At 44.4% G+C, this 24,986-nt stretch overlaps 1 protein-coding gene across 3 annotated transcripts in view; it reads right to left on the bottom strand.

Moving 5' to 3' along the window:
- Window positions 1–14,874: 14,874 nt before the first annotated feature.
- The window catches only part of Parg (poly(ADP-ribose) glycohydrolase), a 111,371-nt gene continuing 101,259 nt past the window's right edge, over window positions 14,875–24,986 (bottom strand). For all 3 annotated transcript variants that reach the window (XM_032918644.1, XM_032918643.1, XM_032918645.1), the window contains 2 exons: window positions 16,723–16,851; window positions 14,875–15,928 (listed from right to left, as the gene is read on the bottom strand). In XM_032918644.1, coding sequence (XP_032774535.1) covers window positions 15,774–15,928; window positions 16,723–16,851 — 284 coding nt within the window. In that variant the 3' untranslated portion in view covers window positions 14,875–15,773. The remainder of the gene's footprint in view (window positions 15,929–16,722; window positions 16,852–24,986) is intronic.

Here is a 24,986-nt window from a genome sequence, read left to right as displayed (position 1 = left end):
CACTGAGGATGTAGCACGCTGGCATTACTTGGGAACCTGTTGGCAGCACAGGATCTCAGTCTTGACTTACCAAAGTAGAGTCTATGTAGTCTAGCATTCCCATTAATGCACACATTTTATTAGGTTCCAGGGGTACTGCTCTCGATAATCCAAGAATCCTGCATCCCTGTAGTGGGGCTTTATGAAGAGATCAGGTTGGTGCACACAGCGTGGGTTTCTATAAGCAAGGCTGCCTCTTCTGTGTTGCCCTCTGACTTGGGTCAATTGGCCCCTCTGCCTACCACCATGACTTGAAGCAACGTAGACCCTCACCAGCAGTAGCTGTCATGCTCCTGGATTTCCCAGGCCTCAGAATTATGAGACAAAATAAATCTCTTCCAGGCACAAGATACCCAGGCTTAGGTTTTCTGTTACAGCATCAGAAAACAGACCAACAGAACGATGTGAGATTCTCAAGAGTCTCACAACTTCAAGATTGGTTGATTGATTGATTGGTTGGTTGATTGATTGATGATTGACTTTAAAAGGAGTTAACTGAGCTAGGCAATGATTGCACATGTCTCTAATTCCAGGACTCAGGAAACAGAGGAGGGTAAATCTCTGTGAGTTCAGGGCCAGCCTGGTCTATAGAGCTAGTTCCAAGACAGCCAGGGAGGGCTACAAAGAGAAACGCTGTCTTGGGGAGGGAAGCTAATAAAAAGAAGAAAATTGATTGATGTGTAGCAGTATTGAGGTTTCTGAGGACTCAAATTAACAGTGACCTAACAGGAACCCTGAGACACTCCCTTAGGATATTCAAATTCCAGGAATACCTGTCACAACTAGTTATAAGTAGGTATGAGAAAGCTCAAAATGTTCACCATGATACCAGGATCCTCTGGAAATCTATCCCAAGAACCAAGCTTTAGAGACATTTACCGCAGCTCCGACCTGGAAATAGCTAGAAGCCTAGCTGCAGGCTGTTTAGAGTAAATATCCCACGCCACTTTGTTTTCTCACCACCACGGGATCTATTTATAGCTCTGGGAGCACAAGAACTTCACTCTTCAAAATCACAAGCGTCCGGTGGTGTGAGCTGGTGTTAGAAAGTGCTCCTGGCTGGCTGTGGTGGTGCACACCTTTAGTCTCAGCACTTAGGAAGGCAGAAGCAGGGAGATCTCTAGATCAAGGCCAGCCCGGTCTACAGAGTGAGTTCAGGAACAGCCAGGGCTACACCCTCCACACCTCCCCAAAAGAAAGTGTTCTGATAGAATGTAATTATCATCGACAATCACTAAGCACCTACAGTGTGCCTGAGTCTCTCTATGAAGGACTCTGTAACATATTTGATTCTCCTAGAAACTTACAATTGTTTGGATAGCCAATGTGTTTAAAACATTGGTCCGGCTCCTGGCATATTGGGAAGCGGAGCCTGCTGGAAGGAAGTGAAGTCATTTGAGAGCATGCCTCAAAAGGGAATAGTGAAGGCCTGGTGGGCCTCTCCTCCCTCTCACTCTCTCTGTGAGGTGAGTTCTTTCCCCATGTGCTTCCACCATGATGCCCTTCTTCACCGCAGGCCCTACAAGAAGTTTGAACAACCACAAACTGAACTCTATATCCCCATGAGTTGCAGCAGGCCTTCCTCTACACTGATTGTCTACACTGATTATCTCAGTGTTGTTGCAATAAGAGAAAGACAACAAAACCACAAGTCTAGAAAATATCACTACTGCTTTTATCCCCCTTAAAACATTAGGGCGCTCAGACTTAAGAATGCCTAAAGGTGGTAAGGGATAGGAAAAATTGTCATATATACATACATAGAAAAAAACTTTGACTTAAGAAATCCCCCCTTTAATTTTTTCATTGAGCCATAGTTTATATTCAGTTATGCACCCACAGATTGAAGTGTTTCGTGGCATACAGTCATGTGACCCTGGCATGTAAATAATTCCCAGGATCCTGAAGAGAATGCATGTGCTGCTTCCCTATTAACTAATGCCCCTCAGAGGCAGTCACAGTCCCACTGCTCACTGTACACCAAGTCTGATTGTTTTCAAACTGCAGACGTGGACATCACTGTACAGCTCTGCCCATGGATACGCAATCCCTCAGGTGCTCGAGTCCCTTATACACAAGGGATGTTATCTCTATATAGCTCTGGGCTAGGAGGATGTAGTTCAGTGATCAAGCACTTGCCGAGCACAAAGTCTTGGGTTCTAGCTCCAGGATTGTGGATCCCCTCAGTCCCATTCACACACCACATACACAGAGAGCCTTCTGCACCATTACGTCATCCCTAGATTGCTCAGGATATTTAACACAAACAGCTATTGTACTGTAGGGAATGACAACTAAGAAAAACCTGTGTGTGTCAATACAGCAGAGGGATAAAGGTGTACAACTGTCCTATAAGCCAACTGCGATCTGGTCGCTCTGCTGGGAGCTGGGTGACCGATATACCACTTGGGCGCAAGAAACTGAACTCAGGTCCTCTGCGGGAACAGCAAGTACTCATGGCCATAAAGCCATCTCTCCAGGTCCCACAGTTACTTCTTCGATGATTATTTTCTAATCACGTTTGGTTGAGGCCACCAGTGTGGAGCCCAGGGGCAGAGCTCTTGTGTTTGTCTCCTCCCAGGCAGTGCTGTTTATAACGCACGTTGTCAGCCCCCGGCAGCTGCATGCTCTCCCTGCTCACAGTGATGCCTTGCAGACGCACAACACTGTTTTTGCCCTTTCTGCTCTAGTTGGAATCTTGGTTCTTTAATATTATACATAGTGGGCCTACAACACTATAGTGCATATGTATCACGCTCATAGCATATGGGGTCATGTCTATTAGACACCGATCCATGAGTTAGGCCTTAGAGCATCATAGATACTGCCGAAAAGCTTCACGAAAATGGATGCACTAACTTACAATTGTGTTCTGATGCTTCGTTTCTTTGTCTAAAAGTTTCCTGTTCATTTTTTTAAATATATGTGTGCACCTGCGTGCATGGGTGAGTGTGCGTGTGTATGCAGGCAGTGTGCGCGCGTATGCACACATGCGCACACAAGCACAAAGGAGTGTAAGTCAGAACACAATTCTAGCCTCACCACAGCATTTAACCAAGCAATTATTCAGAAGGCAGGTCACTGGGTTTCCTCATTTGTCTCACAAAAGAAGGATGGAGGAGGCTCCACTACATAAAGCTGTCCCCTCCGTCGTGAGACTATACCGAGCGTGTCACCTTTAAACTGTTGGAAGCCCAGAGGAAATCAATGCCACACTCTTTATTGCAGAGAGGGAACCAGGATACAAGAGATGCTGGAGGACTTAACTGTAAACCCAGGCTCTGGTCACCCCCCCCGTGTGTAAATCAAGGCATAAGCCCCGGCAGAAATGCCTGCTGTGCTTGTGGAGGGGATAAAAGGGTGTAACTGTCCTACAAGCCGCGGTTTTCGATCATTAAGATCCGAACACTTCTGTTAGGAGTGGGTGGTGACCGCACGGTGGCTTTTGTTTTGATGAATTGTTGCTTTTCTTTGCCATTTCTGAGACCAGTATAGCCTCACTGGCTCTGGAGAGCAGCAACAATTTATGACATGTGTGAGTCATAGTGGGAGGAAGAGCAGGGCCCAGTAAAGTCACCCTTGGGTCACAGTCCGAGAGCACTCGATGAGCTAAGCCTGCTGTGACTGCTGGGGCAGCCTGGATGCAAACGTGTATGCTACACAAATGCCAAAGGCTCTCCTGGTCCGGAGGGGCTGAGGCTGACTCTCCTGAGACTGTGCCCTGTGCACTGCGGAGGACACGGGGCCTGCCTGGGAGTCTCATGGTCTGCGTAACAGAGACAGGTAAATGGAAAAGGGAGTTTCAAGTTGCTATCAGGTCTGAGGGTGAGAAGTAAGAATCCCACTGCCTATGATTAAAACCCACAGGACACCAGGCAAGAGAAACAAGAAGGAACGGCTGGCCTTCAAAGAAAATAGAGATGATGCACTTGGAACAATAAAAGTGGCCCCGCTTCAGGCTGGAGTTGGACATCAGTGGTCGAGCGGTTACCTACCCAGCATGGCAAGCACTGGGCTCCAGCCCCAGCAGTGGGGGGAAAAGAGTTTTCACAAAGACATCGGACATTTACAGGAAGGGTCTGGTCCTTAAAGCTAAGTTGAAAGCCTTCCCACAAGCAAGGACTGACTTCTGATTCTAGTTTAGTTGTTCTCTCTGCTTGTGAGGCCCCAGCAGGCCGGCTGGTTTCTTTGGGATCTGTTTCCCTGTCTAAGGTGTGGAAAGAGCTCAGTCAGTAAGAGAGCTGGCTGTCCTTGCACAGGACTGGAGTTTGAGTCCCAGCACCCACGTCGGATGACTCACAACTGCCTGCAACTCTAGCGCCAGGGGATCTGACACGCTCTTCCAGCCCCCGAGAGCACTCACGCACACTTGTGCACGAACACATACATACACACAAAATTAAAAAATCCTTAAAAAGCAAAAAAGAGGATGTCTGCAAGTTTCGTGACATCTCAAAGCGAGTCTGAGCTACAATCCTTCCAATGCTCACATGGGTCACCTCCACAACATGAAGTTTATCTTCTAATGAGCACTCCGACGCTCTCTGTGTCCCGTGTCCTGCATCTGCAGACTCACCAACTGTCAATCAAAAAGTACTCTGAATGGCGGCATTGTTGGCTCCATGGTCAGTGCTGGGATCCAGAGATGAAAAGTTGGTCACAGTTTCTGTTGAAGCACACAGGTGAGAAGAAACGCTTCATCTTGCCACCTAAACTATGGATGGCAGGGGCATATTTTGTGCAGGAGATTGTTAGAAATGCACCCCCAGGCTTGAGATGAGAACACGCTTTTTGTTTTCTAGACACACGGTGCGGGGCCATGGGAAGATTGGGGTTGGTAGAAGGCTGTCCACATCTGAGGCCAGGGACAGCATCCCAGGGAGGGCTCCTGGATATTCTTGTAAGATGCCTGGGAACTTCCTGGTTTGAGACAGGGAGACAGGAGATGGTAAGCAGAAGAAGGGGCTGCATGAGACAGTGGAGTATGGGGAGAAGAGCTGGCTTTTGAACCTGTTCATCTACTATATTAAGGAATTTTAGTTTTCTTTCCTTCCCTGAGCACAGGTCGGTTCAGAGTGGAATTACATTTTCAAGGAAGGAAAAAAAAAATTAGTGAAGACCAGTTCCCTCCAAGTTTGCTCCAGAGAGTAGGAAGGTCAATGACCTTGAAGGAAAACACACACACACACACACACACACACACACACACACACACACACACACACATTCTAGCACAAGGCAAGGAAAATGAGAAAAGTCTAAACATTATGATGAAATATGGTAATTTTCCTGGAGGCAAAGTAGCAACTGTTTAACCCTTCTCACAGACTGGAAAGCAAAGCCCTCAGAGAAGGCTGCCCTAGCTGGATACCAGCTCTGATGGGAGACTCAAGGTCTGTTCCTGTGTGTGTCAGGCCGGTGGCCTGCACCCTGGATCCTGTCTGGGTGTGAGCTCCCTCCCGGTGCAGGCCCAGGACTTCCTTCATCCCTGGCTGGACAGATCATCTCAGTGTTGAGCTAGGGGAAGCCAGGGCTTTCAAAGAGAGGCAGAGGACATCAGTCATACTCTGCTATTATAGTGCTATTGATTTCCTAGGCAAGTGTATGTGTGTGGAATAATACAGCCACCCAGTCCAGCATGGGTAACTCAGAGACCGCGCTTCTGAGAGATTAACGACCAGCACCCAGAGCCTCGCTGCCGCACCCCTTGTCAGGCTGAGGGAAGCTTATGTAAGACTTAATGGCTTCGCCTGCTCTTGGTTCCTTGCTTTTCATAGACTTTTTAAGCCATCCATTTACAGGGTAGATTAATACCACTGAGCTGTGAGGATGCAGAGACTGACTTCCTGGCCTCCAGTCACCTTCCCACACCTCAGCCCGGGAGTATTTCCAAGCTCCCTCCTTAAGAAGGTGAATTCAGATGCATTCTCCCACCTGCGCTTGTGAGAAAATTCTGTTCTTTGAAATTGGCCATCTCAGCGATCTGCGCATGCTTCATAGCAGGCAAAATGCAGATTTCTCAGGGGCGCTTCAGCCATCGGGAGCGTTAAGTAGGAGCAGTGTGTAGGGACTAAAAAGTGGAGCGTTTGTCATTAGGACGAAAGTTCATTGCGGTGTGCACAAGGGCAAAAAGAAAGAGGACGGGGGTGGGGTGGGGAGGAAAAGTGGTGAGAAAAGAGGAGGCTATATGCTGGTCCTTCCCCCTGGCTCTCATTACTGTCAGTGCGTGGAGATGCTGGCCCTTTAAGGCTCTTTGTCCGGGGAGCAGGGCTTGCACGGTGGCCCCTTTCTCCTTGACCTGGGAGCTAAGCAATGCTATCTCATTCTATGGACAGAATGTATGGATTGGCAGGGCTCTGGGGACCATGTGGCTGTGCGTGGCTGTGGCCCAAACGGGAAGAACAGAGCTGCTCTCATATGCATTTAAAACAATTAACTAAGAGAAGCGGAGGTCAGAGTGACATCTAAAACATCCAGAGTTCCAGGAAGGGAACGTTCTGGTACGGATGAATCAGTGACGCATCGGGGTCAGGAAACCTAATGCATACCAAACAGAGCAGATGAAAAGGGAGCCAAGCGGATTGCAGAGCAGCGGGACCCAAGGCGGACCCGAGCAGCAGAGAGGTCTGTCTGGCTCCTCAGGGACAAGACCAACGCCGCCACAGCCACGCAGCCGCCACAGCCAGGATTTTGACTTCTAAAGGATTTACTCCAGATGATACATTGTTTCCCCCTTCACCCTACCTTCTGCCCCCTATTCCCCTTCTGTTATTAACTCCTTGTTTTAGCACGGGACATTTGTAACTGATGAGCCAGTCTTAGTATGCTACTATTTGACAAATGTCACTTATCTATAATTATAAATTTACATAGAATCTTAGTCTCAATTGAAAATCCTCATGATCCACTTTAGTCTTGCCCCTTGCCTCTCTCTCTCTCCCAAACCTCTAGTGTATAGCTATTGTCTACTATAAACCATCTATCCATTTTTTTCATCTCTAGTTCACCATTTCCAGAAGTCATATAATTCGGATCACACAGTATAAACCTTCTCAGGATTGTTTCTCACGGCTTTTAGTGATTTGATAGCTTTTTTATTGCCGGAATAACATGCCAATGTGTGGATAATTGTAATCTCTTTGCCATTCACCTGGTAAAGGACCCTTGCTGTACTCCCAGTACTGTATCCGGTACAGCAAGGAGAGCGAGTAGGGGTGAACGGCTGTAGTGAGATGGGATGTTCTCTGCCTCTGTTTAATTTACAGGTCAAATTGGGGAAAATGCTATTTCAACAATATTGAGTCATCCTATCCACAAAGCGTGGGATAACTCAGTAGTGCTCCCCCACTACAGGGTTTCTCTATATAACCTGTCATGGAACTTGATTTGTAGACCAGGCTAGCCTCAAACTCACTCCCCTGCTTCCCTCCCATATGCTGGGATTAACCTGCACCACCATACCCAGCAATAGCTCTCCTTTGATATCACTTCAACTGTGTATGGTTTCTCATATCGATCTTCATATTTTGTTAAACCTATTTCATTTTGAGAGGCTATGACATAATGTTCTAATTTTAAATTCTTGTTGTCGTTGTTAGTACATAGGAGACAGATTTCGTATGCGTTAGCATTGCATTCTAAAGCCTTGGGTAACTGCTTGTTAGTTACAGATCTCGTGTTTTTGGATTTGTAAGTAAATGTAATTTTCCATGGTTTGTTTATTTACGGGTGCACAGCCATGGCATGCACGAAGAAAAGGGGACAGCTTGTGTGTGGGACTTGGTGTTGGACCTCCACCAAGTGGGTTCCAGCAATTAAATGTAGATTGTGGGGCAAATGCTTTAGCCCACTGAGCCATCTTCCTAGCCCATAAACATGTTGGGGTTTTTTAATTTTAGGTTGGTTTATGTGTACAAGCGTTTGGCCTGTTTGCAGACCAGGTGTATGCCTGGTGTTGAAGTCAGATAGCGTCCCCTGCTCTTAATTGCTGAGCCATTGGTCCCCTCTCCCCCAAACATGCTATGGCATACTGAGAGGCTAAGACACAATGTGCTAATTAAAGCAGTTTTTAAAGTTCTTTAAAGCAGAGTTTTATTTTCTTCTCTTCTTATGCAGTAGCCCTTCCAGCATTGAAACGAAACGTATTTGTCTTCTTCACCACAGCAGAGCCACTGAATATGATGTAACACTTTTTGGATATGTTACCAAGGCAGCAAATTCCCTGTCTAGTCCTAGTTTCCCGAAGGTCTAAATCATGAATGGAAACTGGATTTTACTGAATGCCTTTTCTGTGTCTAGTGATGTGATGTTTCTTTTGGTGGTGCTGAGGACCAGACTCAGGGCCTTGCAATAGAGAAGCCTATTTTATTTAGACTGTTAATATGATAGCTTGATTACATGAACTTAAAAAAAAATTACCTCATTTTTAGATGTGCATCTAAGAATTATGCTGTTGGATTCAAGTTCAAAACTTTTACATTTAAGTCAAGAGATGCTGGTCTGTAATTTGTTTTCTTTAAAGGTGTTGCTCGGTTTTGTTGGTGAGGGTAGTGTTTACTTTATAGCACGAGTAGATGTGTTCCCTTCCTTCTCCTCTCCAAAACAGGCCGTAGACAGCTGTTTTAAGTTCTTCCTTTGTTTTAGAGGATTCATTAGGAACCATGTGGGGTGGGAGCTTTCTGTTTAGAAGGTCATTAGCTACTGACTTCTTTATTAAAGGTAGGCCTATTTGGATTCTTCCTGTAATTTGTGGCAGATGCTTTTCAAATAATTGGTCCATTTCTTTTAATGTATCAAACGTGTGAGCACTAGGTTCATAATGCCCAATTATCCTGTTATGTCTTAGGATATGCAGTGATAGCCTTTTTCATTTCTGACATTAGGAACATGGATTTACCTTTTTTTCTTAGCTGGAATGAAGGCTTGTTGGTTCTATTGATCATTTTTAACACATTTTTTGTTTTTTTTCCTGCTGTTTCGTTTTGTTTCGGAGATACTTGTTTTCTCTTTCCTGCCGTCTTATAGGTTATATAGCACTTCTCAGATCCCACGTCATACACAGAGCAGTTGCAAATCTGTCTCTTCTAGTGGTTGCTCTATGTACGGCCGCCACGGCTTGTCACAGTGGAACAGTGTTGCATTTTACCAGTTGTGTGATGTGGAAACTTTATATCCTCTCTTCCTGCTTCCCACCCTGGAATATTTATATCTGAGCCATTGCTTCATTTCCTCTACACACAATTAAATCACTTTTAACATCAATAAACACTGGAGAATCTTGAGGTTATACCTGTATTTCCACTTTGTATTTTTCATTTCTGATCTTCCAATGTCATCTCCTTCTCCCTTTTCCCTCCCTCCCTCCCCCTTCCCCTCCTCTTACCCCTCCTCCTCCTCATCGTTTAAAACCATTTCATTTCTTTCAAGAGCTTCAGCCAGGTTATTAGTCAGGTCTGCTGGCAACAGGTTCTCCTGGCTTTCCTACATCCAAGACTGTCACGATGCTCTCTGCCCCCGAGTTATGTTCTTGCTCAATTCTTTTGGCAACTGTGCAGTCCGTAGCACTCCCTCCCAATCTTTATGGATTCTGATAAACCCAGTCATTTGAACTGTTTGTCCTAGAGAACGCCCTGGCTCGCTATCTAGCGATTTTTTTTCTTTAGCTTTCTGAAGTTTGACCGGATTAGCTTGCCTTTTGGGGCATTTTGTTTGAGCTTGAGAAGTTTTTCATAAGCTTATGTCATTCACCAATTTGGGAAATGTGTAGAAATTATTTCTCTGAACACTTTTCTAACCACGTCTCTCTCATTTCCTTCTGCATTCAGCACTTCCCAGTTGTTGGCTTCTCCAGGGAGAGTGGTGAGTTTACAAAGTAACAAGAAAACGCACAGGAACCCGTGTTGCCGACTCCCAGAGTCCCTGGCTAGTCCACCCCTTTCCTTCCTTCAACTTTCAGTCTTCCAGTTTTTACACACACACACACACACACACACACACACACACACACACACACATCAACATAATAGAGGACTTCAATTTTTTTTCCTTTTCTTTTTTTCGGAGCTGGGGACCGAACTCAGGGCCTTGCTCTACCACTGAGCTAAATCCCCAACCCTGGACTTCAAATTTAAAAGAGCACTAGACATAATTTTCAATATCCTGGTTAAATACAGATAAGACCCATGGACTGAGTGTGTGTGTGTGTGTGTGTGTGTGTGTGTGTGTGTGTGTGTGTGTGTTGTTGTGGGCACATCTTTTTAAGATGTATTGATTACTGATGAAATGTCTTGGACGAACGTCATAATTTAGAGGTAGCTAATGGGCAGGAATGTAGTAAAGGTGAAATGAAGGATAAATTAGTTTTTGGAAAAGAAAGTGGATAGACTGGAAATCATTTCTCTAGTTGTAGTGTATGTGTAAAATCCTTGATAAACAAACAAATTTTCTAACTACTCATTCTAAGTAACGTGACAGGGCCGTATGAGACTAGAGAGCATCTATATCCCTTCTAGAGCATGACTTGCTAACAGAGTCTGTCTCTATTTGACAGTTACGATTATATAGCACCAGAGCAGAAAACTGACTGGCATACAGTCGCCACTGAGATTACCATGGCTCCTCAAGTGTAAGATTCCTCAGATTACAAAGTGTACCTCACACTTACATATCATTAAGTACTGTAAGTTTTTAGAAATATTCTGATGTTAAGGCCAAGGCTTTGGTGCTGTCTTCACACATGCTCAGGACCAGCGTCGGTATAACTCTGAGGCAGCCAGCCGATTCTAGTCAACAGGCTTTGATCGGCACACTGAAACTCCACACCCCAGGTTTTAGCATGTTCTGTTACAACCTTGACAGAAAACGACAACCTGCTACACAGGCCTATCTCTTCATCAAGGACTCCCTAGTACTTTCCATCCCTCAGCACCCCCAAATTTAAATACTATGCTATTAAATGAAGTCCATCTGTTACTTTATACCTTTTATTGATTAAATTTGTACTGTTCAGACTGACTGAGGTGATAGAAGTCTAGTTACAGCAAAAGAAGCTTAACTTTATCTAGGCTGTCTGGACTCACTCCAGGAAAATGAGCTTTTCCAACAGGAAGCCACTTTTAAAACTTCGTTATTTAATTAGCGCAAAGTACCAGGCTTCTTTGTGGCATGCTTTTGTTCCCTTTCCTCCTGTGTTCTGTGCACATCCCTGCACTCCTTGGATCCTGCACTCCTAGTGGACACTCTTCCACCTCCTTGTCACATCCATTCTGTTGTCCTCTCTACCTTTCAGGGCTGCTTCCTCCGAGTTCAGGGCCTACTGACGTGACAACTGTCTTAACAGTTACGCAGTCACTCGCTGGTCCCCACACTGTGTGCTAAGTCACCTGCTAGACGAGCCTCTGGCGAATGGACAGAATGTGGGTTCTTACTGGTTTTCCAACCGACAGCAAAGAGATCCAACAGGTTTCTCTGGGCTAAACTGGAACAAGGCAGTAAAAAGAAAATGTCGTTTGTGGGTTCTAGGTCATTCAACCTCACTCTGTGAGAACAGGGGACAAGTCACTCGCCTTTGCTTCTCGTGAGCCGAGTGCAATGGCTGACCCCGAGGAAATTCTTAGAACCTATGAATCTGTGAATCACCCAGGTGATGGTCCTCAGAACTGTCACTATATGTACTCGGCCCCTGACTCAAGCTCTCTTGTAGGCATGAAAACTAGAAGGGAATTAAATGCCAGGCGATGTGACTTCGGAAGCCGAGTGTGAAGGACAGAAGCGGCTGGAGAAAGCACCTCCCGCTGGTGGCTGTCTGTACTGGCTGGTTCTGTGTACCAACCTGACACAAGCTGGAGTTACCACAGAGCAAGGAGCCTCCCTGGAGGAAATGCCATGAGACCAGCTGTAAGGCATTTTCTCAATTAGTGATCAAGGTGAGAGGACCCAGTCCATTGTGGGTGGTGCCATCCCTGGGCTGGTGGTCTTGGGTTCTACAAGAAAGCAAGCTAAGCAAGCCAGGGGAAGCAAGCCAGTGAGCAGCACCCCTCCATGGCCTCTGCATCAGCTCCTGCCTCCTGATCTGCTTGAGTTCCAGTCCTGACTTCCTTTGGTGATGAATAGCAATGTGGAAGTGTAAGCTGAATAAACCCTTTCCTCCCCGACTTGCTTCTTGGTCATGATGTTTGTGCAGGAATAGAAACCCTGACTAAGACACTGACTATGCTCCTAACACACATGCAAGCCAAATCTACAAGCAAAAAGTTCAGCTAATCTTTAAGACATTCACACACAATCTCACGCAGTAAATAATAATTTGAAAGGAAAAGGCGGCCATGATAAACAGAGGTCAGAATTTCTTACTCTGTCCCTACAAAACTCCTAAGACCTTGCCTGCTCCCCAAATTTAGAATCTTCCCATTAGTCGTACATTGAAAACGATCAGGCAGAAAAAAATAAAAGCAGTTATTAGACACAAAGACGCCGTTCTTCTGACCAGTTTCGGAAACCTGCCGCCTGATGACTCCTTAGATTCTTGTGGCATCTAGGGAACACTGAGGGACTCAGGGCACTTGGATACTGGGCAGTGGACAGTGGTAAGCAATGGCTTTGAGTAGTTTGGTCTATTGAGTCTCACACGGGAATGCCCCTTCCCTCCAAAAGGCATGGGGTCACTGTGAGCTCCTGTTTTAGCCATGACTAGACTTGCCCTTTCCTCCTTCTGGTCCCGTGAACACGGGATTAGTTACATCTCCTTTTCAACCTTACCTCTGAGCACGGGTGTCACTACAGACGGAGAGAACAGAGGACACTCTCCGAATGTACCCGAGTGTAAATCCTCGCCATGGCGAACTGTAACCACTCAACTTCAGCATCCTTCACGTGAAAACCAAATCTGAACCGGTCCCAAATCCAAAACTTCAGGGGCACAGACATGATGCCACAGTGCCAAATCCCAACATCTGAAGTCGTGCAATGTGCCCTAATCAGCATGGAGGCACACTGAAGAAACTACTTCCTAAAGCGAGCTTTCGGCAGGCATGTGGGTGGGATGGAATGAAACAGGAACCAGCTGTTTGCAGACCTGGGCTGTATCTGCACACAGTTCAGGGCTAGAGCGCACCCAGTGCCCTGAGTCCTGTCCTCTTTGTAAGAAAGAAGTTAGTGGAGAAAAATGAAAGAGACTTAGATCAACCTCAGAATGCTAAGAGCAAACCTTCGTTGATTTGAGAGGCTGACACTCCCAAATCCTAGGACTTGGGATTGGGGGTGCAGGAGAACAGTTTTCACAGTGCTTAGGGAGGGACAGGCATGGCTTAGACTCAGAAACTGTTTTATGGGAAATGCAGGGTGGGAGACAGACTGCTTCTGTGTGGGACATCTGCTCTCTGGAATTCCATGGACATTGGATTTCTTGAAGCCTTGGGTCTGTTTTGTGGCCCTGGTTTGTGGACAGAGTTCCTTTACCTTTCATAATGAACTCCTAGAGGAAAAAGTGCATCCCAGATGCTAGGCTCTAAGCATCCCCTAGCTCACTAGAAGAACGGGCTATACTGTGTAGATATTTGGCTGCTGGTTTTATGCTTATTTCCCAGTAGGTGCTTCAAGTTTATTGACTAGCTCTGGGAGGTAAGAGTCAGAGACAAGCTTAAAATATGAACTAGAATACAGCTAGTATTTAAATTCCATTTTCCTGATTTGATGCCCTGCCTGTTACTGTACACTGCTTCTATAAGTGGGTGAGTTAGACAGAAATTAAAAGCGGCCTTTATTAAAAATGTAAGATTTCTACCTTGGTAGATTAAAGGGGGAAGGAGCAAACAACATGAAATAGAACAGATACCACAGGAAGGAGAATATGAAGGTGTACTAAACTGGACAGACATGAATCCCAGCTACACGCCTCCCACCGCTGCAAGTAGAGGCTCTTCAAGGACAAGGCAATAGTGTTGTCTATGTGACTGTCCCTCATCAGTCAGCTCTGCTCATTAGCCTGAGCTCGGCAGGACTAACATCAAGATACACTGACAGACAAGTCATCAGGTTTCATTCCTGGCAAGCCTACAAGAGGCAGCTAGTGGATGGCCGCGTCACTAACCCTGCATAGACTGAGAGCTGGGTCTAAGCTTTTGCACTCTGGAGTATCAGTGGCCCTTTAGCCTGGATCTATAATCTCTGTTAGAGAGAGAGGTGTGGGGATGGAAAAGGAAGGATATAAAATCTATCCATAAGTCTTTAGCAAAGCATCGAATCGCTGGGAGGGAAAGAGATTTTAGTATCAGTGGGGATAAGGCCAGACTCCTCTAAATTTGGGATTTGATCAAAATGTCGTAGTTGTTGCAGTCAAGAGCTTCATCAATGACAAGTGGTGGCCTTTGGGCTGAAGCCCATTATCCTCCCGATCTCTGTACAAAAGGGAAGAGCTAAGACTCTGGCCTGGGACCCATTTTTTTTTCTGCCAATGCTGGCAAAGGAGCTTAGAGCCTCTAACCAAAGCTTCCTGGAATAGGGCTTGACTTTTATTGGCTTTTCCTGACAGCTAGACTGTAACCAGAACTTTAACAGTTTAAGACTACTTTGGAAATCTGAAAAAATATTTTCGTGATTACATTCTAACCAGTTAATGTAAGACTGGCTTTGGTTTCCAGACGAACCTCACAAAGACATCGATTATAGGTTACCTTGTTGGTGGTTTTAAAAATACAAGTGTGAGTGAGAGATTTGAAACAGGGCTCTACAAAAGCCCAGACCTCACTGTCCGCTGACCTCAGTTGGTAGATTTCATGTACTCCTGCAGACACAATTAAAGGGCACATGCCAATATGTATAAATAAAATATAAGTGATATGGGAGATTCTAACAAATGATTTATTAATGAAATTTATTAACTCTAATATTCACTGCCAGAGAAACGTCCATATGTACAGACAGCACGAAGCTTCCAGCCCCCACCTTTGGTTACATGAAATGCTCTAAGCACCACAGAACAAACATTCATCCTAGTTGCAAAGGAAAAACAAATCTTGAGAAAAACAAAAGCCTCAATGCTCTTGAACTTGGTTTCTTTATACTATACGAGGAAAATCCTTTCATTCTACAGTTTCTTTCCTCTTGGTCAGCTTCTAAAAGAGCACTGGGGAAAGGACAAAAACAAAAACAAAAACAAACAAAAAAAAAAAAAAAAAAAAACCGTTTCTTATAGGGACAATGTTTCAAAAGTGAAACTGGAAATTAGTCTGCCTTAAGTAGAAAATACTTTTAGCCTAAGATATTGGCATTAAGTAACATAAGAAAAACTTCAACTTTCAAAATTCAAAATGTAGAAAACGTAAGACGAACAAGGGCTGGGAGTGAGAAGCTCACAGGAAAATCTGTAGCAAACTCAGATTTCTGGATTTTACCTTCCTCCAGGCGTGATGGTATCTGTAGCCACCAAAGCAGTATACAGACAGGAAGAGAAAGTCCTAAAAGCTGAGTGTAACCTTTCATGGGTTTTCCCAAGAAGTCAGGTTGGCAAAACAAAGGAAAATAAAAGAATAAAGACTGAAGGAGAAGAAAAACGGGAGAAACCATGTCTAAGCCCATGTCAATCGGGGTGGACAAGTGACAAGTGCATATAGAGACACTGCATCCTTGATTACAAATGTGGATTATATACAGGTTTAGATCAGATTAAGTCAGTTCAGACGTCACATCCCACATCTCAAACAGGATGTCTCTCTGCCAGGAAGTCTCATCTTGGGTCCTCAGGTGCCTGTCTTCTGTCCTGGCTGGTCGGAGGTCTCTGCACTGGACTCGGCAGCATGGTATATGAATGGATAGAGCTTGGTGTCTGGTCCAGGGCTGGAGCAGTTTCTGCACTCTTCACTGTAGTATCTAAGCAGTAACTTGTACACTTTCCCTAGAGAGTGAAAGGCCAGAACAATGCATATTAACTTATATTGATAGAAAAACTTAAAACAAATACTTTGCTATTTTAAATAATCTTAAATAATACAAGTTCAGATTTGGCTTCTGAAAATACAGTATGAATTTCTAATGCCTACAAGGCTTTCCTGACATAAACTTTCACATTTAAAAACACTTTAAAGTAACACAGGCTATGATTACAGTGGGCTGGCTGTCCATGACCCACTGTTCATGTCTACTGAGTTCACTGCCACCCCAGATATCCACCCAGCTCCCGTGGGAGCAACACACTTGGTGAGCACAGCACATCATCCTCGTAAATTTCACACCCTGAAGACTTGAGGGCCTCAGGTTTGAACTTACCTTCTTCTCATCTATGTTTTAAATATATACTCTGTATACCCCACGCCCCTTTAGATTTCTATATCAATAAAAGTAAAACTAAACATTAATTCTAGCTTCCCATCCTCCCTTTCTTTTGAGGCATGGCTGTTATCCTGGGCTGGCCTGGAACTGATGAGTCTCCAACTGGCTGGGAATCTAGGTGCATACAGCCATGCCTGGCCAGAGACCTAATCTAAGATAACAGACTTATGTCAACATCATAACTGAAACTCTGCCAGAAAACACAAACAAGCCTCTGCAGAGCCTGCCTGCTTACACGCGCCGTCACTCCGCCTGCCCCAGATAAGCCTCTCTTACCGTGATCCACCCAGACTTAGCGAGTGCCCCTGCTGATGGCACAGACCCACCGAGATAGCGAGCGTCAAGCTATCTCCTACTCACCGACATTCAGTTTCCTCTCAGTGAGGAAAGTGTGCATGCTGTAAATGTCTCTCATCAACTCTGCGTCCCCGAAAGTGAAATAAACCACATCGCGTTCAGCGGCAGCAGCGGCCAGTAACTGTATTAAGGCTGCGACAAAGAGGACAGGCAGTTACATCGCAGGGCAGCTAGGAACACACCATTAGCTCTTTCATCCCGCTACAGAGGCTGCGATGCCACAGCTCTGTCCTGGTCAAGGACTTACAAACCCAATGTGTATTATTAAGAATGGTGAGTAGACAATGACATAAATCCTTCAGTTTATGGTTCATCAAGCATGGTTTAGAGAATAAATTTAACTGTAACAGCCCCACAGTTACTTCTCTGGACCACAGAGAAAGGAAAGTTCATTGAAGTAGTAACCAAGGCATCAAGGTGATATATATAGATATAGATATATAGATATACAGATATAGAGATATAGATATATATAGATATAGATATACATATATATCAATATATATCATCAATATATATATTCTTATTAATTTTGAATTATTTTTCTGTCTGCTCCACTTAATAGTTTTGTCATTACATACTTGCTCGTCTTGTGTCAGTCTTATTTGGAAGTTCTGATGTTATCCCTGACTTTGACAAGCATCCCCCACACAGGCTGTTATGCTCCTCTGTGTCCCCAGCATTCACACATATCTGCCCTCCCGCACGGCGTCAGTGTTACTGAAATGCTGGATGAGTAACCCCCGAGTGTTAGAACAGAAAAACAACTGAGAACCACTCATCTCCAACCACAGCTACAAACCTCAAACCTGAAGTTTCTAGAAATCAAGTTTTTTTTATCAATCCTTATCTCAACAGAAATATTTATTTTGAATATGAACAAACCTGAACCTGGCAACAACTAATGCCCTTTGGTGTGTTTTACTTTGCAACACAGAATGTGGGAATACAACTGAAACATGATGAAGGATCTTTCTGTGTTAGGATTTTACACATCCAAACAAATGACTTGAACATTACTGAGAGTAGGGTGGAAGCCATAACTGCAAGCGTTAATGGGTGCCACCACTGGAGAAGTTCTGTTTTGCAGTGTCTTCCCATAGATCCACTAACAGAGAGGGGGAGAGACCGCAGCAACTCTACAGTGGAGCCGCTGGGCAACGCCCTTCCTGAGTGAGCATAGTGAGGATGTCAGTGGTGTTCAATGCCGTCAATGCCTCCACAGTTCCACTGAGTCAGCTGTCTCAGAAGGCATAACCCAACCCCAGAGTCATAAAACGCCGTACACTTCAAGCATGTGAGTGTCGGAAAACACTTTTGGGAATACCCTAGACTCAAATAGGGTAAAACACATAAGTACATCCAGTCCTGGAATCTACTTGGAGAGAAAAGGCTAGATTTATTATCTATGTGGTCATCTGGCATAATGAAGACACAGAGGAAAGGACAGATAAATATAATCATATACCTATATGAGTTTAATAATCATAACTATAAAAATATTTTCTTAGGACATACACTGCTGTGTCTAAGGAAGGAAACAAAGTGCACGTTAGCCTACAGCCAGTGGTCCTGTAGCTAAATGAACCTGCAGCCAAGCCTGACAATCCGAATTCAACTCCCACATGGCAGCAGCGAAACCAGATTCCACGCACTGTTCTCCGCCCTCCACATGCAGTCTATACACACACACATACAATTAAAATGAATGCATTTATTTGCATAAAATACACACATATTCTTATACAGAGGGATGTGTGCTATTTTTACATTTTTAAAAAAAAATAAGGTCTTTATAGGTTCAGGCTGGCCTTGAACTCACAATCCTGCCTCAGTGACTTATTGACTGCTGAGATTAAAGAGTATACTGTCATGCCTACCTATGATTATTTTTGACAATGCATATGAGATTCTAAAGATTTATTTATTTCATGTATATGCGTACACTGTAACTGTCTTCAGACACACCAGAAGAGGGCATCTGATCACATTAAAGATGGTTGTGAGCCACTATGTGGTTGCTGGGAATTGAACTCAGGACCTCTGGAAGAGCAGTCAGTGCTCTTAACCACTGAGCCATCTCTCCAGCCCGGGATGTGAGATTCTAAAATACCATTGAAGTCCTGTCCTGCTGTTTAGACCGTATTCACTGACTACAACCTAGGAGATACCATGACTAGGTCTCATTAATCTTAGAATGTTGAGAGGAATTAATTTCAAAGCAAAGGTAAGCTTTAATTAAAATTGCTCAACCAATTTATGCATACATTAAAAACTTCAGAACACCCAGTTTTAAAAGGTTCCTAATTAACCTTAAAGTGCATATAAAAATGGAAAATAATGAATTGTCATCTTCCAAATGAATTTTCCTTTACCAGAATGCATCATGTTTTACTCTCTAGAGAGAGTGAAAAGTTGGCTTGAAACCCTGGGAAGGACCTGTCGGTTGGTTGTGACTCACACCTGCTCTAGCCATCCAACTGCACAGGCGACATGCGCATCAGTGAGGACGCAGACGCGGGGATCAGCTCCACCCTCTGCTGGCTGCATTTAGCCACCTGCTTCGCTCTCGGCCTCATTGTTCTCAGTTACCCAACAGAACTGAACCAGATGATCTGAGAAACTCTCAGTTAGGATTCCATAATTACTGTGATCATTTTTCTGCCTGTATCAGGTGTTAAGACTATAGCTACACAAATGAAATTTCCAGGAAAATAAATTAATCTTGACCTTAAATACATCACTGAGTCATTGACAAAGTATTTTAATTTTTTTCTTCATTTTCTGTGCACTGGTGTTTTGTCTGCATGTGTGTCTGTGTGAGGGTGTCAGATCCCCTGGAACTAGAGCTACAGACAGCTGTGAGCTGTAGGTGTTGGGAACTGAACCCAGGTGCCTTGGAAGAACAGCTAGTGCTCCTGACTGCTACACCAGTATTTTAAATGGCACCGTCTACAGGACCTACTGTCTATGACATCTCCAAGGTCTTGGTAAACTATAGAATTAAGCCTCATGTTTTTAGTGAATTCTCTTGCATCAAAAGTTGGATGAGAATAAATTTAATGGGATATGTGGGCAGACGCCAAGTCTGATATAAAAGCACACAACTGTAGCTCAAGCATGCATAGGTGCCAAACCAATCACTTAAATTAACCTGCAGGGAGCCTGGTTTTAATTTTCTTTTTGGCAACCATGTTACACCATGAGGAAAACACAAACAAATATGAATAACCTGAAAATGCAACTTACTGTGTCCTGTTACAGAAAATGAACCGAGCAAGCATGGCTAAGATCGGACTGGGTGCCGTGGCACATGCAGGGCTACAGAGGGAGAGCCAGATGCATCTCTGTAGGTTCAAGGCCAGCCTGGTCTACACACTGAGTTCCTAGACAGCTAGTGCTATACACACACACACACACACACACACACACACACAGAGAGAGAGAGAGAGAGAGAGAGAGAGAGAGAGAGAGAGCGAGAGCCTGTCTCAACCAAAAGGGGGTGTGAGATAATAAAATCGCATGTCCCAGGTGGTGTCTGAGGCACCCCAGGTAACATCAGTAATATCTACTAACATGAGGCTTGAACTCTACAGATAGCTCATTTAATTTCTATAAAACCAGAACCAGATAACCAGCATGACTGCCATTTTGAGAAGGGCTAAGTAACTGTCCAAGGACAACTAGTAAGAATGTAGTGGAGCTGAGATTTGAACCCTATATTCTGACTCAAAGCCCCATGTGCATACCCATTCCACTGCTTTCAAGCTGCAATGCAGAATAATTCTGCACGAGGCCAAGCAGACTTCACTGCAAGCCAGACATAAGCTTTCCTTAACTGTTTACTTGCCCTGAGTAGATTCTGTCGAGAAGCTCGAACAGGAGAGACAGAAGCACCGCCCATATTCCGCAGTGAACTCAGAACTGAGGCTCACACACCCCTGGCTGTGCTGACGGTCTCCAGCTCTGCTTGTAAACTCTGAAGTACACACATGGTGCTTAGGTCACCTCTTACACTGGGGCCTGTCCCCTGCCTCTGCTCTTGGTCTTGACTTGGCCTCCCCTTACCGCAGGCATCGTCAACTCCACCTGTACGTCTACTGTCCACTGTGCACTGTACGGCACACATCTGCCTAAGAGTCTTCCCCACGCCCCGCTCTCCCTGCAATGCTCTACTGCTCTCCTCACTACTGACAAAGCAACTCAGGGAAAGAAAGGCCTCTTGTGGTTCACGGTTGACAGGAGAGGGAGGGAGAGAGGGAAGAGGGGGCAGATGAGGCATGGCTAAGGCAGCCGTCACTGTGGACCCTCAGGCAGGACGCAGGGGTGAGTGCCGGTGCTCACCTGCTTCCTCTAGCCCTGTGACCAGCCCACTGCACAGTAGTGCCCCTATTTTAGGGCAAGTTGTCCCATCTTAATTAACCTAAACGGGAAACCTAAGACATGTCCAGAAGTTTGTTTTTATGCTAACCCTAAATCCTGTCAGGTTGACAATCCAGATTAACCCTCACCAACGTCAGCTTTCACATCTACCCACCCTCCATGCCTCAGTATGTCACCTATAAAACAAAAGGTCTCCTAAAAAGTCGTGTGCTTACACAAGTAACTAGCTTGCTGCCAAGCCTGATGAGCCATTAATGTACATCTCCTAGAACAGAGAACACAGTCATCATGCTCTTACCCACAGCAGGAAACATACCGATAACTGGTGGAAGGCAGGGTCAGCTTTGTCAGACCTGACGCTTACCTGTGGTGCTCCTTTGTGAGTCTGTCTACAAATCTTGGCTTCCCGTTCTCACAAAGAAGGTTACAAACAAAGAGTAGTTATGCAAATAAATAGAGAATGGGGTGATTCTGACACTTGACTCATCACCACCAACATGGAGGCTATGAAACAAAACATGCAAGCCATTTCCCATATCCAGAAACACAGCGGCATCTTGTAGGTACTGATGACAAACACGCCACATAGCCTTGACTTACACCATCATACAAAACACTGGAGTACAAAAAGAACAGTGCAGAATTGTTCTGCGTGCTCTTACTCATGGAAAGCTGAGAGAGAAAGGGAATGTCTATTCCTGCAGAGGAAGCAAAGTTCCAAGGTGATCTGGTACCTGAGGTGATCTGGCCCATAATCTATTTACTTCCAAGGATTCACCCTTTCCCAATGTCTACAACCATAATTTCCACAACCCTCAGTTAAAGGGTTACCAGGTCAAGTCAACCACAGCATGGCAGAAAATGTTCATTGGCACTACTCCAATACCATTCTTGATTAATAATTTTTCTGGTGTTTAGCATTTTTTTGAGACATGTTCTCCTATGTAGCCTAGGTTTGCTGATTTACATGTCATATGTGCCAGAGTTCTAGGACCAAAGACATGTATGTCCCTTTATGCCTGGCTTGAGTTTAGCCATCTTGATTCTAAAATAGGAAAGAAATTAGTAAAGATATTATTTAGGCTTGATTTAAACGGACATAAGTATGGTCAAATGAAAAGCAAATGTATGCCAAGCTTCTGAATTCACCCACTTTCCACTGCACGCGTCAGGGACCCATGTCAGGGACCCACTGGAAGTCTGTTAATGAAAGACACACCTACTGCTCATCGGGTCTGCTGATTTGGTCTCAGGGACGGGACGGTCTCCAAGTTGGTCTAATTAGAAGTATTTCTATGGGATTTTAAAAAAAATCCCACGGAGTCTTTCTTTTAATCTTGGGCAATCCAGTTGCAATGCCTGTTAAGCCTCTAACCATGCAGGTCTGGTCCCTGCCACACAGGTCCATCTTGATGAAAACAAGAGGGTGTAGCTCCCACACTGAGTAGCCACAGAGGGAATCAATGTGCACGTCGCAGAGATGGAGAAGCTGATCCCAGGATCTAATTTATAAGGTCAATTCTCTGAGGCCTTCCTCAGACACATTACCTGATAACCCCCTCTAGGTGAAAAGAAAGGCCCACCCTTACATGGGAAGATCCCTCCTTGATAGCTTACCTGCAGGATGCCCTTCTTCAGCCTACCGCTCGTCTGCACGCCCATCCCCACTGAGAACCTCACACACAGTTATGTTCAGCATGGACCCTCTGCTGTAGTTAACATACACGTGGGGACTGGGAGGTGTGGGAGGAGCTAGTCAGGCACAGACACAGTTAGAAAGCAGTGCTCAGTGTCTCAGAGTAAGCAGCAGCTGCGTGGGAATGCTGGCACACAGCTCATCTATGAGTCCCTTAGTAGGCAAGGCTCAGGGACAGGAAAGAAACTGACCAGACGTCGAGATACTCTTTAATATACTAAGCTACTAACAGTATAATCTCTTGTAAGCAAGTAAATACCTTATGGAGATAGTAAGAAATAAACAAGGAAGGAAGTGTAAGGAGACACTGACAAGAAGCCTTAAACAGGATTTTCACAAAGGGAGCAGGAAAAACCAAGAAGGATGAGTGTTTCACTGAAAGAATCTGTTGTGCATGGAATGAGTTGTATACTCTTCAGAGACGCCTTTTCAAGTGCCAATAGATCTGTAATAATTAAGTCAAATAAAGAAGCTAAAATAAACTGTAAAAGCAGAAATGATCTTTGTTATTCTTTGATTGTAATAAAATAAGCCTACAAAGAAGAGAACTTGTCTTTATTTAGAAACATCTCATGGAGTTCAGGACTGGTGCACATCACATTTCTCTGTTTCTCTCCAGCCTTCCTTGAGTAAGATTACTCTACATTCTCGCAATGGTCTTTCTCTGGCCCTCATCATAGATAAAACTTTAAATGACAATGTATGTTCAGGATGCCTAGAGTAGCTGTCAGAAGCTGAGCTCACAGTCTGCTCTGGTGGGATGTTAAAAACCAGCAACAACGAAAACCACACCCCCAGAAGCAAAGAGTTCTTTACAGTGTCACACCTCAGATCCCAGCAGAGACAGGCGGATCTCTGTGAGTTCTGGGCTGGCTTGTTGTACCTAGTGAGTTCCAGGTCAGCTAGGGCTATACGGTGAGATCCTATTTAAAAACAAAAACAAAAACAAAAAACCCAACCAACCAAAGGAAAAAAAAAAAAAAACCCAAAGAGATCCTAACCCCTCCAAAAAGAATTATGAAAAAGGTTTATAAAGCAAACACACAAAGTTGTTTCCACTCGAACAAAGATTAAAGTCCAAATAATCTAAAAAATTATAAAGTGAGTCTGTCCAGATATACCAAGGAGACAAAACACTGTTTTATCTTTGAAAGAACACTGGTGAAAGACAGGAACATCGACAAGTGGGGACAAATAAATTACCTAAAACTGGATCCTGACTGAATTGTCCTTACCATGGCAAGTCTCAATAAACTCATGTCTATTGAAAACACCCTAAAATGTACTTAATCATGTAGCCCACTGCACATCTGAGCCTAACAGCACAGCAGCACCAAGTTTATACACCACCAATCACCTGTTCGGGAAAAGAGCAAAGTGAGATTTGAAGCAAGTTTTCTACCCAGTGCCTAAAGAAACGCTGTTAGGCAGGTATCACCAGGAAGAGAGCTCAGCTTCAAAGGCACTTTCCCGTGTCTTCCAGAAAAACAGAGCCAGCCAGGCAGAGGGGCATAAGGCCTCACTGGGGTCCAGCAGAAAGCCCTCTGTTCTATGAGACAACATGTGTAATAAATGATAATCAATTAATTAAGAGACAGAATTTTTCTCTTTATATTTTTTTCGCAATAGATCAGGTGTGGAGGTGCATGCCTATAATGCCAGCACTAATAAAGCTGAAGCAAGACTGTGAGTTCAAGACCTGCCTGGGATACATAGTGAGTTCAAGGTCTGCTGCTAGGATATATAGGGAAACCCTGTCTCAAAAAACAAAAAACAAAAACACAAAACAAAACAACAACAACAACAACAAAAACCCCAAAAACCAAAAACCCCCAAACAAAAAACCCACAAGTGATTAAACAAAGAAAACATGATTATACCAATGTACAATGAGAGACGCTGCTATTGTAACCTGTGAAATGTGTGTACTATTAGCCAACACACAACTCAGAAATACTCGCCTCTATTTCTGATTAGCACAGGCTTAAGGACATGTGCATGCCCATGTGCTCCATGAAATGCCTGGTAAGGTTTTGTGGTTGTTGTTGTTGTTACAAGAACAATACATACAAGAACAAAAAAACATGAAAAAGAAAATATGTTTCTATTATCCACTTAGAGGAAACTGAAGTTAAGGTCTGCACATACAAATACACATAAAGAACCTCAGATTTTATATACATTGTTT

The sequence above is a fragment of the Rattus rattus genome, chromosome 13 (assembly GCF_011064425.1).
Source record: "Rattus rattus isolate New Zealand chromosome 13, Rrattus_CSIRO_v1, whole genome shotgun sequence".
Classification (NCBI taxonomy): domain Eukaryota; kingdom Metazoa; phylum Chordata; class Mammalia; order Rodentia; family Muridae; genus Rattus; species Rattus rattus.
Note: the sequence above shows the minus strand (reverse complement) of the source record. Positions and strands in the feature narration are given on the sequence as shown.